The sequence below is a fragment of the Neofelis nebulosa genome, chromosome 1 (assembly GCF_028018385.1).
Source record: "Neofelis nebulosa isolate mNeoNeb1 chromosome 1, mNeoNeb1.pri, whole genome shotgun sequence".
NCBI lineage: Eukaryota > Metazoa > Chordata > Mammalia > Carnivora > Felidae > Neofelis > Neofelis nebulosa.
This window is the reverse complement of record NC_080782.1, coordinates 95,382,384-95,399,927: the sequence shown is the minus strand read 5'-3', so window position 1 is coordinate 95,399,927 and position 17,544 is coordinate 95,382,384. Positions and strand designations below refer to the sequence as shown.

The 17,544-nt window shown below is 41.7% G+C and overlaps 1 protein-coding gene across 2 annotated transcripts in view; it reads left to right on the top strand.

Annotated features, from left to right (window-relative positions):
- RASGRF2 (Ras protein specific guanine nucleotide releasing factor 2) overlaps positions 1-17,544 on the top strand; it is a 245,496-nt gene that overhangs the window by 68,037 nt on the left and 159,915 nt on the right. For both annotated transcript variants that reach the window (XM_058728352.1, XM_058728343.1), the window contains exon 2: positions 9,751-9,857. In XM_058728352.1, coding sequence (XP_058584335.1) covers positions 9,751-9,857 — 107 coding nt within the window. The remainder of the gene's footprint in view (positions 1-9,750; positions 9,858-17,544) is intronic.

The following is a 17,544-nucleotide window of genomic DNA, read 5'->3' as shown; positions in this document are numbered from 1 at the left end:
TCAGTTTTTAAAAACTGATATTATAACACAGTGTGGATTTTACTGTGTCTTATTCATAGTTTCAAATTCACAATCAGTGTATTGGCTTGTGTTGGGACAAATCATTAAGCAAGTTCTTGCATGTCATCGAAGCTTCAAAATATAACTCCTAAGTCTTTGGGAGAATTAGGAATATTTTCATCATGAACATCAAACAACCACATAAAATTTACGAGAACAAAACAACCAACAACAAACACAGTCTGACCTCTTCTTAATTACCAGGTACCCAGTGTGCTGGTTAATCATTCTAAAACATCCTTTTCTTCTTTTCCCTATGCACTTTTCTCCAAGAAAAACTTTGGGAAAAAAGGAATGAACATTTGAATTACCTAGATTTGTGGATCTGGACCAAGTCCAGTGTCCTACACAGACCTGAGATGAAGGTAAAATCTGGCAATCCCACCCCCCACAGCAGTGACAAGATGTACTCATGCCTCTCAAGGCACTTTTATGTATTATTGCATTTGATCTTTACCTTGGGGTTAGCAGGAGAAGTGGCCTTGTCTTCCTTTCACCTAAGAACAAACTGAGTGCCAGAAGAACTTGGTACATACAGTTCACACTTTGTCTCCAGAGGCAGAAGGAAAAACTTGATGTCCCGCCTTCTAGCCTGGGGCTCTTTCTGCTGAGCTACACTGAGCGCTCAGATGCTGGTGTGAATCTGTGAAGTTGGCTGGTATTGAAGTCAGTATGCCCATGGCAAGGTCTCTGTATCTCCGAGTTAAAAAGGAAGTAAAGCAATAGGGAGAAGAAAAGCCTTCAGCCTTTTAGATCTTTGTGTCTAAGAAGACCTGGAGGAGGTAGTTGGATGATTTGACATATGTTTTAACAACGAAGAGCTTCGACATATAACTGTGATATGAAAAGATGGAGTCTATAAAGTAGTTGAGAAATCAATCTCCTTTAACTTACACAGACTCTTCTTTGGAGCTAAACGTTCCTATGAGACAGAGCTGTGGTAAAGAAATGATCCCAGTAGGTAAAAACATTCTTCTTCAGTTAGTGCCACACCAGCTGGCACCCATGGTGACCAGACGCAGTGGGCAGAGAGGTACCTTGCAAGTCACAATTTTGATGACAGGAAGTACAAAAGAGTGAGAATTTGAGGAGGGGAGTGGTATCAAGAAACATAAAGTGTTTCCCCATTTTTATTTTTTTATTAAAAAAATTTTTTTTAATGTTTATTTATTTTTGAGACAATGTGAGAAATAGAGTGCAAGCAGCAGAGGGACAGACAGAGGGAGACACGGAATCTGAAGCAGGCTCCAGGCTCTGAGCTGTCAGCCCAGAGCCTGACGTGGGGCTCGAACTCATGAACCGTGAGATCATGACCTGAGCCGAAGGCGGATGCTTAACCGACTGAGCCACTCAGGCGCCACCCCCCCGCCTCCACCTTACTGTTATTTTCAGTCTGTCTTCTCTCACTAGGGCAGTGGCAGCACATCAAGTTGATAGTGATCTGCCTGTGCCTCGAGGGCTCAGGGATGAGATACTTTTCTCTTATGAAGGGCCAGTCACATACTGGAAAAACATTAACTGAGGTTCCTGTGAATGTTAAAGATAGCACAGTTGTCAGGCTGAGTGAAGTTGAACTCAAGAGTCAAAAGTAGTATAGTGTAGTATATAGTATATATATATACTATATGTATATAGTATAGTATAGTGTAGAAGTCTAGAGCACAAAGTAGTATAGTATGGTATGGTATGGTAGGGTATGGTATAGTATGGTATGGTATGGTATGGTATAGTAGTATAGAGCACATAAAGCTCAATTTCATCAGTAATTTCATCAGGTGTTTAAAATGTATTCCACTTCCGCTCTACAAGCAGTTATAGAAGGAAAGAGAGAGAGCAGGAGGTAATGAATCACAGGAAGAACAACATGACCACATGCTATATTATCACTTTGGAAATGGACCTAGAGCCCTATACCCAGCTTTATCCATCTCCACTTCCTCAAACACTTGGAGTCTCCTTTTTGACTGGGATGGACGGCCACAGCAACCCATGAGGGTAAATGGGAGAAATCCACTCTGGGCTGCAAAGGGCCACTGAATGGTGTTGTTCACATTCCCAGGGACTCGTAGGCCAAACCTCAAGGCTTGGCGAGGATGGAGAGCTCCACCCTGTGATCCCAGAGGCACTGGCACCCAGGCTGCTGCACTGTCCGGATCCCTGGTCCCCTGGGCCTGAGTCACCCAGCCAGGGACAGTTTGGAGGGCACCCATTTCTTTATCCACCCTATGTTTGACTTGCAGTATCAGGCATCTGGGAGGCCCAGAGGAGAAGAATACCACAGTGGACTCCCGTAGGGTGTCTTCCGTCCCTCCTTCCGGACAGGGACAGTGCGAAGGGGGTGCGAGGAGGATTTTTTAGCTCAGTGATTGAAGACACAGGGTTGACTTTGGCTCTCTTAATCTAAAAGTGAAAATTTTCAAGAGCATATGTAGTAATTTAGAACCCTGCAGTACCATCCAAATGGTAATATGCATGGAGCAGCATGTTTAAAAAGAAATTATTTTTCTGCTGTATACTTTTAAGAAAACCCTATTGCTTTTTTTTCCCTATTGCTTTTTAATCTGCCTTTGAACATCACTAATTTGACCAATGTTATTTATTTTCTCTAGATATATGGGTAGTATTACAAAGATATGAACAGTTTTTAAAATACATGAGTGCACTTATTGTTGACTATATAGTTGTATGTGTCTGTTGTGACTCAAACAATTTATTTTTTTTTTAATTTTTTTTTTCAACGTTTTTTATTTATTTTTGGGACAGAGAGAGACAGACAGAGCATGAACGGGGGAGGGGCAGAGAGAGAGGGAGACACAGAATCTGAAACAGGCTCCAGGCTCTGAGCCATCAGCCCAGAGCCTGACGCGGGGCTCGAACTCACAGACCGCGAGATCGTGACCTGGCTGAAGTCGGACGCTTAACCGACCGCGCCACCCAGGCGCCCCATGACTCAAACAATTTAAAAGTGGAATGAACATATGTTTGTTGGCTGTATAGCTATAGGTGTTTTTGTAAATGATTCAAACAATATAGAAATGTGGAAAGTGGAAGTGGTCTTGTAGGACTGTTCTTTAGCCATTGCCGCTGTCAGCTATAAATTTGTCTCTAACTTGCAGGAGTTTAAGGACCAGAGTTTTAAGTGAGCTTGTGTTTTCATATTGGGTTACGTTTGTTCTCTCTGCAAAAACACATAGCATAAACAGCAGCAAACCCATTATAATAAAACCCAGAAAACTGAAAAATTAAAATTCATACAAAGGTACAGTAGATACCGGAAAGACCCTGAACATTTAAATGTAATAGGCCTGTTCATTATGTTGTCTTTCTGGCAGTTTATGATCATTATAGGTAAGAAATAAGAATCTTTGGTAAATCTGCAAACCTAAAGTATCTGTTCTTACTGCTCTTGTAGGTGTTGGTGAGGTCATCATAATGTTTTGACTTTCCATATTTAGGATAAAAGGGTATATTGGTAGTTTAAGCCAATCCCTTTTAAAATCCTTTCTCTAGATGGCTTCACCTGGATCTGATTATACAGTCATGAGGTTTATCACCACATGTGGCTGTCTGAAGCAAGTTTGTTAATTTAATTATACCTCATGTTCCTTTACTGATAATTATTTATTCATCAAACAGTATTGAGGGCTTTGTGTGTGTCTAGCACAGAGCTAGGATCAATGGTACAAAAGGACCAGGCTGTCAGTGAAGAGACCACGTGTGGACAAGTCTAAGGTGATGTAAGAAGAGGGTCCACAGGATTACTGAAACCCAGAAGACAGAGTGACTCCTTTTGTCAAAGGTGCTGGGGAAGGATTCTTAGAGGAATGACATTTCGGTGACGTGAGTTGTGAAAGTTCAGTAAGAACTTGTAGGTGAAGAGACTGGGGATGTGGCAAGACAAAAATACACTGATAGAGAAGGAAATTAACATTTGTTAAGGGCCTACTGTGTGTCTGGCACTGCATGTCCGCTAATTTGTTCCTGTAAGGTCTACATCATTGTCCTCATTTTGCCTGGGATGAAACTCAGGCTCAGAAAAGTTATGTGGCTTGCCCAAGTTCTTGAGTTACCGCTTGGGGAGTCAGGATTCGCACTCCTGGTACTATCTGTAGCATGAGGCTGAGGAAGGAGCTTGTCTTCTTGGAGGAGCAATACCTTGGTGTGACTGGAGTATGACACACACTGAAGGAAACAGAAACAAGTTTAAAAATGGAGAATGGAACTAATTAGTGTAGGACATTTTTAGCCTGCATAAGATTTGCTTTTAGTGTTTGAGAATACCAGTGAGGCTTTGTAAGTAGACATAGAAGCTTGATTTATCTTTTAGAAAGAGAACTCTGGCCACCAAATTTGGGGTGAGGGAGTTGGATAGGACTGGAGTTGGTGTCACAGATTTATGTTCATTACTAGGTGTGAAAAGAAAATACTTTTCTAAATTTTACCTGATTTTCTCCTTAAGACCCCTTCTCCACTTAGTAAGTGGAGAAAAAAAGAACCTAGATTTAGTTAAGAGTAGGAAACTCAGTCTGCCCCAGTAATGTGGGAAGTCTCTTTTGGAAATTCTTTTTTCCCTCTGTACCTCCCTAAGATGGAGTCTCACGTGTCCTTTAGGGTGTGTGTGTGTGTGTGTGTGTGTGAATGTGTGAGTGTGTGTGTATGTATCAAAGGTTGGGGGAGTCCTTGCTGGTTCTGACTATGGTCTGGTGTTGTTCTGGCTCTGCCTTGGGCATCTTTTGGTGACTGTTGCTGAAGTGTGTGGCTGCTGTAACTTGCAGTCTATTTTCTCCTGGGTCAGCCAGGGCCTGGTTGTCCATATGGCTTACATGGTCCCACTTTGGCTCTTCTAGGCCTGCATAACCCCTACCCCATCCCATGGTAAGTTTTGACAGTGCCCTTCCCTTCTTGGGCCTCCATAGTATACTGTATAATTGCAAATGTCCACACCACTTAAAAGCTAGTCAGGCTCTGGAGAGCCAACTTCAAAACTTAAGCCTTTTTTTTCTTTTCACCTAACTGCTGTGACACCAGTTTTGCTGATTTGCAGTGACCACCCTATGTTGTCGTGAGAGTCGGGGGCAGGACATGAGAACGTTCCATGAGATGACATTCTCTAGATCCCTAAAGGAACAGCGATATAGAAGCTCCTTGGATTTTGGTTTTGTCATCAACCCTTTTAACTCCTCACCCTCCTCTGGGTTTTTAGCCCTGAGTGAGGTGAAGCTGTACCATATGTGTCTCTGTCTCATGATTTCTCTATTTACCTTGACCATTTCTTTCTCCACACTTCTCCTTGTGTTCTAAACTCACCGGGACTTCTTGAGGTCATCCTGTCCTCCTTCAGCAGGGGCCATTAACCTTTTGGCTGTCATAGTGGCCAGGATAACAAGGATAGCAAGGAGGGAGAGGGGTCAGCTGTAAGATAACAAGGAGGGAGAGAGGTCAGCTGTAAGACAATGAGTATCAATTGGTAAGTATTTCAAAGCCGTCATATTTGTCCCCTGATGGTAAAGCTGCTACAGTAGTCTAGGTGAGGGATAATAAAAGCCAGAAGGGAGTCCTATGAAAGAGCTTTGGTGAAACCACATGTGGGGCTGATAAGAGGGGGAAGTCGAAGATGACTTTGGGATTCCCAGTTAGGGTAACCATTGAATAAAGATTCACTTGACAGAGAAAAGACAAGAGTATGAGAGGGAGAGAGGGAAGGTAATGAACTCAGTTTTAGATCTGACTGAAATGCTATGTAATAGGAGAAATATATATGGGGCTGGTGCCTGGGAGAGAATCTGCCTGGAGAAATAGATTGGGGAAACGGGTGGGAATGTCTGGGAGAAGAAGAGAAAGTCGTTGTCACTGCGGATGTTAAATTTAAAGACATAAACAAGGTCATCACTGTTTTAATTCTTCCTTGCACTTCATAATGACCCAGTACTTTGGAATTTCTCCAGGTTCTTACAGTGGGACAGGTCTGAGGTCAAGAGTACTGTCAAGGGAGTCTGTTGCTACCTTTTTTTTTTTTTAATTTTTTTTTTTAACATTTATTTATTTTTGAGACAGAGAGAGAGCATGAACCGGGGAGGGTCAGAGAGAGGGAGACACAGAATCCGAAACAGGCTCCAGGCTTTGAGCTGTCAGCACAGAGCCCGACGCAGGGCTCGAACCCACGGACCGTGAGATCATGACCTGAGCCGAAGTCGGCCGCTTAACCGACTGAGCCACCCAGGTGCCCCTGTTGCTACTTTTGATCCTCAAGGGATCTTTAAAGCCCCAGGTCTGACACATAGATGCATGGTATACTAAGTTCATATCAGAATGAGGCCAGAATATTCTATACAAAGAAAACTTTGATGAAAGGCCAAAAAATAAGTTATAGATGCATGCAGAGGCACTATTTAATTTTTTTAAAAATTTAAATGTTTATTAATTATTGAGAGACAGAGAGAGACAGAGCATGAGTATGGGAGGGGCAGAGAGAGGGGGAGACAGAGAATCTGAAGCAAGTCAGCAAGAGCTGTCAGCCCAGAGCCCGATGCGGGGCTTAAACTCATAAACCGCAGATCATGACCTGAGCCGAAGTCAGACGCTTAACCAACTGAGCCACCCAGGTGCCCTGGCAGTGTTTAATTTTTTGTAGTTGGGCTGAATTTGTTAAGTGAACTTCTGGAAAGGTAACATGTACTTCTCAAAACCATCATTGTTATGCCTGAGACATGGTCTAACCTTTGGATGTACTCTGCTAATACAATTACTTTGCTGTCTCTGAAAGGTGGCTTTTAATTGGGTTTCTTAGTAGCAGCTGCTGTGGAGCCGCCCGTCACAGCCTTTCAATAGATCGGGCTGGTTCATTACATGTTTCCTCTCCCTGGACTGGGCCGCTGGGCTTGGACAATAGCCAGCAGTTACTGAAATGCCATCACTTATAGGATTGACCTTTAAGACACTGATTTGTTATTTTGTTGAGTTTCGACTTTTTTCCTCTCAAATTTAAATGGAGCTTTATTGAATAGAGGGCTAAACTCAATTCTTCTCATTCTCCATGGCCCCTTCATCAGCTTATTTCCCCCTGGTTCATTGCATTTAGTTCTCTGGCTGGACAGGAGGTTTAAGAACTAAAGACAGCTTGTCATTTATGGGGCTCAGGACTGTCCATGGGGAAGTGCGGTGGATTATCACATAGGCAGGTCTCAGAGTCTTCAATGCACTGATGATTTATGCACAGGTAACCTGAGCATAAACTCTTAGTTTTTTTTTTTTTTGGTGTAATTGTGTTGAAAATTCTTTTTCTTCTTAAGTTTTTATTTTAATTTCAGTTAGATAATATACTATGTATATATTAGTTTCAAGTGTACAATATAGTGACTCAACACTTGCATACATTACCCGGTGCTCATCACAAGTGCACTTCTTAATCCCCATCACCTATTTCACCCATACCCCCACTCACCAACCCTCTGGTAACCATCAGTTTGTTCACTATAGTGAAGAGATTATTTCTTGGTTTGCCTCTCTCTTTTTTTCCCCTTGTGCTGGAAATTCTTATTTCTAGGATTATTGTCCTGAAGGCTTTTAGTTCATTTGAAGAAAATGAGTACCTAAGTGTCACACCGAATGAACAAAACTTTGGGAGTAGGTGGGAAGGTGGGACAACAAGAAGAACTCTGTGTTTGGCTTTGGTTCTCCCTTAGAGCAGCTCTGTGGGGCTGGTTCTTTTTATGCCCCATCATGACATCCTGGTGGGTCCAGTGTATTTTCTGAATATTCTCATATAATAAAAAGCTATCTCGTCACATTTCCTTTCCAGACAGTCTCAGTTTGGTAATTAATACGTCCAGCCTCAACTAGACTGGCTTAAAGTGAAAGCTTCTCCCCTGGCTCAGTTCTCAGATTCAAATTCCACCAAAAATAAAAACTATTGATATTTTTATTGGAATGCATTGAAACTATAGATTAGTTGACTTCTTAGAGATGATAAACATATTTTCTTAGAATTGGTCCTGTTTGTATTTGTTATTACAAATGCTTTGTTTTCAAAATTAAGTTTTGTGTTTGTTGATATTATACCAAAGTGCTGTATATTGATTTTATCCCCAACAATTTTGTTTGGTGGTCTTATTCTAGTAGTTTTTCAATGAATTTTTATCAACCCACAGTTCTCTATCTTTAAGAGTCTCTTATGGTGTGTTTCCTCCTCTCTCTCTTTCTGCCTTCCCATATGCTCATCTGTTTTGTTTCTTTTTTTCTTCATTTTTTTAAAAAAAATTTAATTTTAGTTAACATACAGTGCAATATTGGGTTCAGGAGTAGAATTCAGTGATTCATCGCTTAACATCCAGTGCTCATCACAACAGGTGCCCTTCTTAGTACTCGTCACCCATCTAACCTACCTCCCACCCACCTCCATCCATCAACCTAGTTTGTTCTCTGTCATTATGAGTCTCTTATGGTTTGTTTCCCTCTCTTCTCTCCCCCTCTCCTTCCCGTATGTTCATCTGCTTGTTTTCTTAAATTCCACATATGAGTGAAGTCATATGGTATTTGTCTTTCTCTGCCTGACTTATTTCGCTTAGCATAATACATTCTTGCTCCATCCATGTCATTGCAAATGGCAAGATTTCATTCTTTTTGATGGCTGAGTAATATTCCATTGTGTGTGTGTGTGTGTGTGTGTGTATATATATATATATATATATATATATTCCAGTGTGTGTGTGTGTATCATCTTTATCCATTCATCAATTGATGCACATTTTGGCTCTCTCCATAGTTTGGCTACTGTTGTTAATAATGCTGCTATAAACATTTGGGTGCATGTGCCCCTTCAAATCTGCATTTTTGTATCTTTTGGGTAAATACCTAGTAGTGAAATTGCTATATCATAGAGTACTTCTATTTTTAGTTTCTTGAGGAACCTCCATACTGTTCTCCAGAGTGGCTGCACCAGTTTGCATTCCCACCAGCAGTGCAAGAACATTTCCCTTTCTCCACATCCACGCCAACACCTGTTTTTTCTTGTGTTGTTAATTTTAGCCATTTTGACAGGTTTAAGGTGACATCTCAATATGGTTTTGATTTGTATTTCTCTGATGATGTGTGATGTTGAGCATCTTTTCATGTGTCTGTTAGCCCTCTGGATGTCTTCTTCAATTAATTTTTAATATAGACAATTATATCAGCTGTGAAAAATCAGGTTTTCCCTTGCTTTCCATTTCTTGTGCCTTTTTTCCTTTATTTTTCTATATTGCCCACCAGAGAGAATTAGCAAATGTAAGTAGTGATAACTGCCATCTTTTTCTTATATTTGATTTTAGAAAGGTTGCTTGCAGTAGCACACCAATAGGTAGGATGTTTGTAGTAAATTTTTGGTTAGATATCCTTTATTAGGTTTAGAAATGTCAGCAAGGAGTTTTAATCCTGCATGTGTGTAACCTTATCAAATACCTTGTAGCCTTATCAAATATCTATATCGAGTAAGGTGTTGCGGGTTGACTCTTACTGAAGGGCATTAAGATGCAACCTATTGTATCTTCTAGGTGCAAAGTCATTGCCAAGTGGACTGGGAGTGATACTACATTTTGAAATATGATTTACATAAAGCTGATGCATTTTTTACACATACACCCTTTGTAGGAAAATAGTGTATTATGTGGTCAGGCTTGAAAAATAAAACTAAACTTTGTTTGTTTTTCTCTCTAGTATTACTTTACCGTTCTTTTTGGCCATGAAGGTCAGAAACCCCTGGAGTTGCGCTGTGAGGAGGAGCAGGATGGTAAAGAGTGGATGGAGGCCATTCACCAAGCCAGGTATGGGCTCAGATCCTCTGTGTGACACTGGATTGACTGGGTGTCTTGCCTTGGGGTTTTCACTGTTGGCTGTAGTTTTGGAAGAACTTGAAATTCCAAGATGGGTTTCCCCTTGGTACCTCCTCCTTAGTGACATGCGAGATGCTTCTTTGTGCTTTCTACGGCTATATTCTGGCTAAAGATGGAAGGTAATAGATGTAACAATAATAATATCAGGTTACTTTTGTGGATTGTTCCTGTGTGCCAGGCACTCTTCTAAGTGCTTCTCAAGTAAGGCAATTTATTAAACGTATTGAATTGCTTATCCACTCAACAATCTGAGAGTGGGTATTATAATTACCCCTCTTTTACAGAGAAGGGAAGTAAGGCCCAGCCGGTTAGTTTGCTTGCCTCAGGTCACACAGTTGGTAAGTGGCAGAGCCAGGATATGGACTCCACCAAGCCTACATTTATACACTCTGCCCTGGGCAGCCTGGGTATCAAGAAGGGTGATGCTGCCTCTATCTAGGGAGATAGAAGAGTATGATTTTGTTTCCTCCTAAGAAATATCAGGAAGAAAGAATGCACTCAGCCTCAAACAAGAACGAGAAATCTGAAAGAGACTCAGGCAGATCCTTCTCTTTTATTTTTCATCTTCATTTCTGAAGTCCAGTCTGCTTTTGCTTTAGCTGGCTCCCATGCTGTCTGCTTTCCTGCCTGTCTCATCCCTCGTCCAGTCTTTCATCACCCCCCAACTGCCTACTCATATTCCTGGTGTTTTAGGCACAAAATTCCAGCTGGGGCACATCTTCTTTTCCTTCCCCTGACATGCCCCCTGCTTCTCGGAAGTGCCCGTTCCTGCCTCTAACCACCCCTGACCCTGAAACTCCTCGGACAAGTTGCCTTCATAGGCCCCTTCTCCACATGGCTGCGGTGCTTGCAGTAGTACATGTGGAATATCTAACAATTTAGCACAATAGAGGTGGGTTTTTGTTTTTGTTTGTTTGTTTGTTTTTTATTTTTTTTTAAATATTTTTTTTAATTTTTTTTAACGTTTATTTATTTTTGAGACAGAGAGAGACAGAGCATGAACAGGGGAGGGGCAGAGAGAGAGGGAGAAACAGAATCTGAAACAGGCTCCAGGCTCTGAGCTGTCAGCACAGAGCCTGACACGGGGCTCGAACTCACGGACCGTGAGATCATGACCTGAGCCGAAGTCGGACGCTTAACCGACCGAGCCACCTAGGCGCCCCTGTTTTTGTTTTTTTACATATTTTGCACGTGTGCTTTCTGTTTCTTGAGCTGGATTGTGTGCACCTGGAGAGTAAGGAGGAGGATGCTTCATTTCTGAATGAAGCATGTTGCTCATTATGTGGTAGGTGACCAAGAAATATTTTCAGATTGATTGTAAAGAAGATGAGGTATTTGTTCTGGGTTTAGATGCTTCTTTAACCCTTGAGATTTTTTCTCTGAAAGTTCTCTCCGTCTCATCCCCTCCCACTCCTCTTCTTTCTTAAGCTTCTTTATATTAACCACCTACCTCCTCTGTGGCAGGCGGCATGCTAAGTGCTTTACATACTTTGTTTATTCCTCACAACTACCCAGCAGGGTATTATTAGCCCTACTTTGTAGATGAGAAAACAAAGATGCATGATTATTAAGCAGATTGGCCAACATGTAAAACGAAGTTGTTACGCTGCAGAGCTGAGCTTCCCACACATCAGTCTGACTCCAGAACCTTTTACCAGTGTTTTCTATTGTAACTGTCTTTATTATCGTCTCCTTCTCTCTTTACTCTTCCCCTCTTCTGTTTCTTTTTCTCTTTCTCTGTTCACAGATGAAGGTAGATTAGTATGAAGTTAGGGTTGAGAGTAGAAGATGTTATTTGCAAAATATTTCAGTCCCTTTTCTTCCCTCCTCTTCAGAATACTTCTCTGAGATGCCCAGGGTTGGCGACCAAATGCTGCTCACCAAGTGGGCCCTGGGGATAGCTTGCCCACATCGTGATCCTGGCACACTGTTCGGCTGTCTTTTCTCTCACTGTTTCTGTCTGAGGGTTTTGCTCCAGACTGTGCTCTACAGTACAGTGACTTGCTGTAGAAAGAAGGCTGGGTCTTCAAAGGTGAAAGAAGTATCAGGTTGGCAAGGTAGAGCTTGGGTTATTTCTGGACACAATCTCTGTGACTGCTTCTGTTCTCTCCTACCTGGGAATTAAAATGATATAAATAAGTTAAAACGTGTGTATTTGCCCCCCCCTTTTTTTTTCCACTCCAGAAAAGCCAGATACTCGTAGTAGCCTAGAATGCCTCTGTGGTTGCTGAGCAAATACCATGTTGGACCAAATACAGAGTATGGATTCCTTCAAAAATGGTTAGATTTTAAATCTAATTTTTAAAATTATTTTAAATCATTTTTTTAAAATGTTTTATTTAATTTTGAGAGAGACAGAGACAGAGTGTGAACAGGGTAGGGGCAGAGAGAGGGAGACACAGAATCCGAAACAGGCTCCAGGCTCTGAGCTATCAGCCCAGAGCCCGATGCGGGGCTCGAACTCACAAGCCATGAGGTCGTGACCTGAGCCAAAGTCAGACGCTCAACCGACTGAGCCACCCAGGCGCCCCATTTTAAATCATTTTTAAATCACTATTTTTCTATGCTATGGGAACTTTGTCATATACGTGGAAGTGGGTCAGTATTTGGTGTTGATTGACATATGATCGAAACCAGGGCTCGTGTGATCTTGTCAGAAACGTAGACTTTAGAAATCACTTTGGTGATTTAGGAGACCGAATGATAAGAATTCTCTTGTGGATTTGAAGATTTAATTAATAATTGATTTTTTTTTAAAATGTCCTGCCTTTTTGGTCCATTAGATTTGCTTTTCCTTTGATTTGAGGCCCAGGACTGGGGTCTTTGATGATTTCTTTTTAATCAGACTGCTTTATACTTGAGTTCTTACATTTGACTTTTTGCATTGAGATGCTTCTTACATTTTCTGTTTTATAAATCGGGAGGATAACAACGTTTTCATTTAAGTTTCATTAAGTTGAGTTTTTGGTGTGAACTTGGATTTGTGAAATTCATTCTGACTGTTCATACATGTGCAGAGCCAGAAAGTAAATGAAGCTGATTCAGAGAAGGAATTTGTCAGCCAGTTTTGCTTGGCATTGTGCTAATTAAACAACTGATTGGATGACTAAATATTTCACCTTTAGAGCGTTAATTTGGTGCCACTGCCTTTTTAATAGAAAATGGTCAATAATTACATTTTTTTTAAATCCCTCTTTTTAAAAGTCTGAGCTTTTGACTAACTGATGGCTATTTTAGCCTGAGACTAATTTTTTTTGAGCTCCCTGCAGACACTACGTAGAAACAGGGACTGCTCAGAGCCCTTTTCCTCGTCTCTGCTGTTTTACTGGGATGTCTTTTCAGAACTGGCTTGGGCATGCTGTCCTTGTGTGCCACAGATATCACATTCTTGCTGCTGGCTTATTGTACCTCCGAGATGAATCTACTTGCTCCAGTTTGCCTTCAGAGGATCTTTGGGTCCTTTTCTGGGATGTTGAATTGCATGTTTTCTCCCTTAGATCTGGCCCAAGGAAAAATCTTTGTGGAAATTACATTCTCATTCTGAAGCTCTGATGTGGTCCAGAAAACTTGTCTTACTTTTTTTTTTTTTTTTTGAAGTTGGCCAATATTACTTTCTAGAACACTGGCACATTTAAAATATCATTCCATCACATATTATTGGCACCAGTTCATGGGAAGCTGCTAGCAAGACTCAGTCATGTTTTTGTCTGGATGAGCTGAGGCCAGAGCATTTTAATAGCAGTGAAGTCTATGTTTATTCCATAAGTGGTTTGCTAGTTGGGTATGGAATTTTGGACATTCCTAATAATCTGATTTTTGTTGTTGTTGTCTTCTTGGCCGTATCTGTCTATCGTGGTTGGTTTAGTCATTGACATTAGGATGGTCAAAAACATTGACCCAGGTAATTGCGGGTCCTTAGGGCTCACTGACTGAAAAGACAACATACACAGCACTGTGTCTCCACTTTTTATCCTCTGCAACATGGACCAAGCGAAGTCTCGGCAGGTAGAAGGTAGCTATGGCCTGGAAGAGGATCTAGGTGTGCAGAGATACCAAAGCTCTCCCCATGCTGGTCTAAGCATAAGACCTGAAGGACCTGGTCTATGACAGTTAAGAAGAGAGAGCTAGAAAGTATTCCAGAGATGGGGTGGGGGATGACTTCAGAGGACTTTGTGACCACCTGGATGTGGGCAGTATTAGACCAGGATGATATCTAACACATCTCTCAGGGCCCTAGCATGGATAGTGTCACTTACTGGGAGAAGAAATGATGGATGAAAGCAGGTTCGTGGGGCCAAGATGGTGAGCACTGGTCAGGAGGGACCTCTGAGGGGAATTGGAGGGTTTGATTGCCTGGAAGGGGCAGTGAGGAGCCGTGTGATTCTGAGGGGTCTCCTTGCCCTTGCTAGGGAAGATAGGAGAAAATGAGTATCCAAAGCTACTGGAGAAGTAAGGTATGTTCTGAGGGGAAAGCTGGCTTTGAGTTTCTACCAAAGCTGGGGTTAGAGGAAGACTTTTGAAAAGTTGGAGAGGTGGAGAATATTGCGCCTGGTACAGTGAGCCACAGAATGTGCACAGCTTTTCCTTTTTTCCTCCCTGCAAACGTATGGCTTATGCTTTCAGTGGTTGAGACTGTCCCACCGTACCTTTCCCCTGCTTTCTAATTTTTTAACTGAAACTCTGCTCAAACTCCTATCTTGACAGTCTTCCCTCCTCTTGGTGTGTGCATATGGCAGGTGGATCTTAGGCTTTTTTCAGTGGGGAGGGCATTTGTAAGGGAAGAGGAATTCAGTGTGTGCTTCCATTCTATAAAGCTCATGTCAGATTTAGTTTGGCAAGGGTTTGACAGCACCCATTCCCTCATCCTGTCAGTCCTGAACTTGACGAGCATAGAGACTTAATCCTCCAGTTAAGTCTTTCAGTTAAGTCTTATCCTTTTGTCCACTAAAGAAAGCTCTAATCCAGCCTCTTGGGTCTGTTTTTATCTGTAGTCCTTTTGATGACATGTGCCTCAGGCAGTCTGTTGTATGTTCTCTCTCTTTCCCCCTCTATCAATCTGTTCCCCCTTCCCCCACAACATACACCACACACACACACACACACACACACACACACACACACACACACAAAACACACAGCATACACAACCACACACACATACACACACAAGCCATCATGGTAACTGCTCCAGACACCTAGTGCCTGTAACCTCATCCTTTTAATTGGATGGAGGCATAATTTAGAGTGAAGTGTATATTATAAAATCTATCCCAACACTAAAGGCCACTGTGTGTATCATATCATCCCCATAAAATCAGCTCTTTATATAATATATGTGCAGGGAGAAATCATTCACAAATCAAAACAAAGCTGAAAACGCTTTGTGTATCACGGTGAACTGACAGGACTAGAAAATCAGAAATGGACAGTGATGTCATAGCCTAAAGCTATATTTTGTATTCTTCTTGTAATAATAAGACTATCACTACTATTGCTATTTTAAAGCTGAAGATATGGATTTTGTTCATTTGATATATATATTTTTTTAATAAGAAGTTTTGTCAGGCCTTTGCCTCCAGATTGGGCATGATGAAAGAGACGTCAGCACTTTCTTAGAACCTGCAAAGAAAGAGAGAAAAGGGATAATGTGTCTGCCAACTATGAAAGATTTCACTTGATGAGATGGTAGAAATTGTTTTCTACAGGGAAAAGTTGGGCTTGAATTTCTTTATTTTCAGCCTTTGGTTAATACTTTCACCTGCTGGTTCTCTTTCCTGCTCTTCACAGTTTTTTCTTCAGTTTGTTTGCACGGCACCAGGAGCTTGCAGTAGAACAGGCGCTCTGTCTGTTTGCACATGAACCCCAGCCCGCCTGCAGGGGGCGCCCCCCCAACAGGCTCTTGGCTGCCCCAAGAACTAGTGCTGCTTCAAGGCAAATTTCTGCCTTGAGCCTCTTCCCTCTGATTCCCTTGCTCCATCCGTTATTCCCTTTCTTATACATCCCATCTGTTTACCAAGCCGGCTCTGGCTTTTTTCCTGTATTCTTAGATTCTCTTTGAATCTCTCCCACCTTGAAACAAGAAATTAAAATCCCTCCCTTGGCCCCGCATCCTCCTCCAGCTGCCCTCTCTTGCTGCATAGACAGGCTTCCTGAAGAAATACTTGGGTTGTTCTCCTTCCTCATGCAGCTCCTGCTCCTTTTCCAGCCCTTTGTGATGGGTTTCTGTCCCCACCACACAGAAACTGTTGTTACCTGAGTCAACAGCGTCTTTCCAAAGCTTTTCTTTCCTTATATAACTTCAACTTTCCAGTAATATTTATTTTTTAATTACACAAATAGTACATAAATGCAACCTCTCTAATAAAAAAAAAGAAAGAAGGAAAGGAAAGGAAAGGAAAGGAAAGGAAGAAAGAAAGAAAGAAAGAAAGAAAGAAAGAAAGAAAGAAAGAAAGAAAGAAAGAAAGAATCCAAACAATGAAAAGTAGAGAGAGTAAAAAGTTATTCCATTCATATGCTCCTCCTTCCCCTCCCCACATTCCCCAAGCTCACTTATTCCTCAAAGGTATTTACTGGTAACAGTCTCCTGCTTAGTGTTTTCATACATTTGCATATCTGTTAGATAAATAGATAAGATAGGTAATATTACATACTCTTTTACTGACTATTCATATTATTCTCAACCTTCCTTTCACACTAATTTGGAGGTTGTTTTTTATTTTATTATTTTTTTAATGTTTATTTATTTTTGAGAGTGTGAGCAGGAGAGGGGCAGAGAGGGGGAGACAGAGGATCTGAGGTAGGCTCCGTACTGACAGCACAGAGCCCGATGCAAGTGCTGGAACTCATGAATGGCAAGATCATGAACTGAGCTGAAGTTGGGTGCTTAACAAATTGAACCACCCAGATGCCTCCTGAAGAGGTTGTTTGTTTGTTTGTTTGTTTGTTTTAAACATCATTATGTAGAGACCTAAATCTTCTCTTGAAATTCTCTTTCCTTTTGCTTCTAGGACATCACTCCTGATTCTTCTACTCCTTTGATCATTTCTTCTCCTCTTTCACTGTCCCCTGTGTTCTGTCCCTTTCTTTAATGTCACTGCTCTGTGCCCTTGTTCCTTTCTCTCCTCACCAGTCATCCACTGCCAAGGCTTCCCCCAGGTGGATGGAGTCACCCTTTCCCCATGCTTTCGTTAATGCTGGGTACCGTGCTAAGTGCTCCATGTTCCCTTCTCACTGAACAGTCACAACGGCCCATGAAATCGGTGGTTCAATTGAGTCTGAGGTCTTAGAGGATAAAATAACATCCCAAAGATCACCAGTCTACTAAGTGGCAGAGCTGATCCTCAAATCCAGGTCAGGCTAACTCTGAAACCTATGTACTTAATTAGGAAGATGTATTGCCTCTAGTATGTGTAGAACCATCTTTCTATACTGACCTAACTGTATACCCCTCCCCCTGGGTGCTAAACTCAAATTTTTTTCCGCCTCCCCTTCTTCCTACCAGAGTATAGTCCCCTGTACACATATACTCAGTCACTCAAGCCAGCAGGATGCCATCCTGTACCCTCTGCCCTCACTGCTCACGTCCATTCAGCCAGATGTGGATTTGAACCCTGGAACA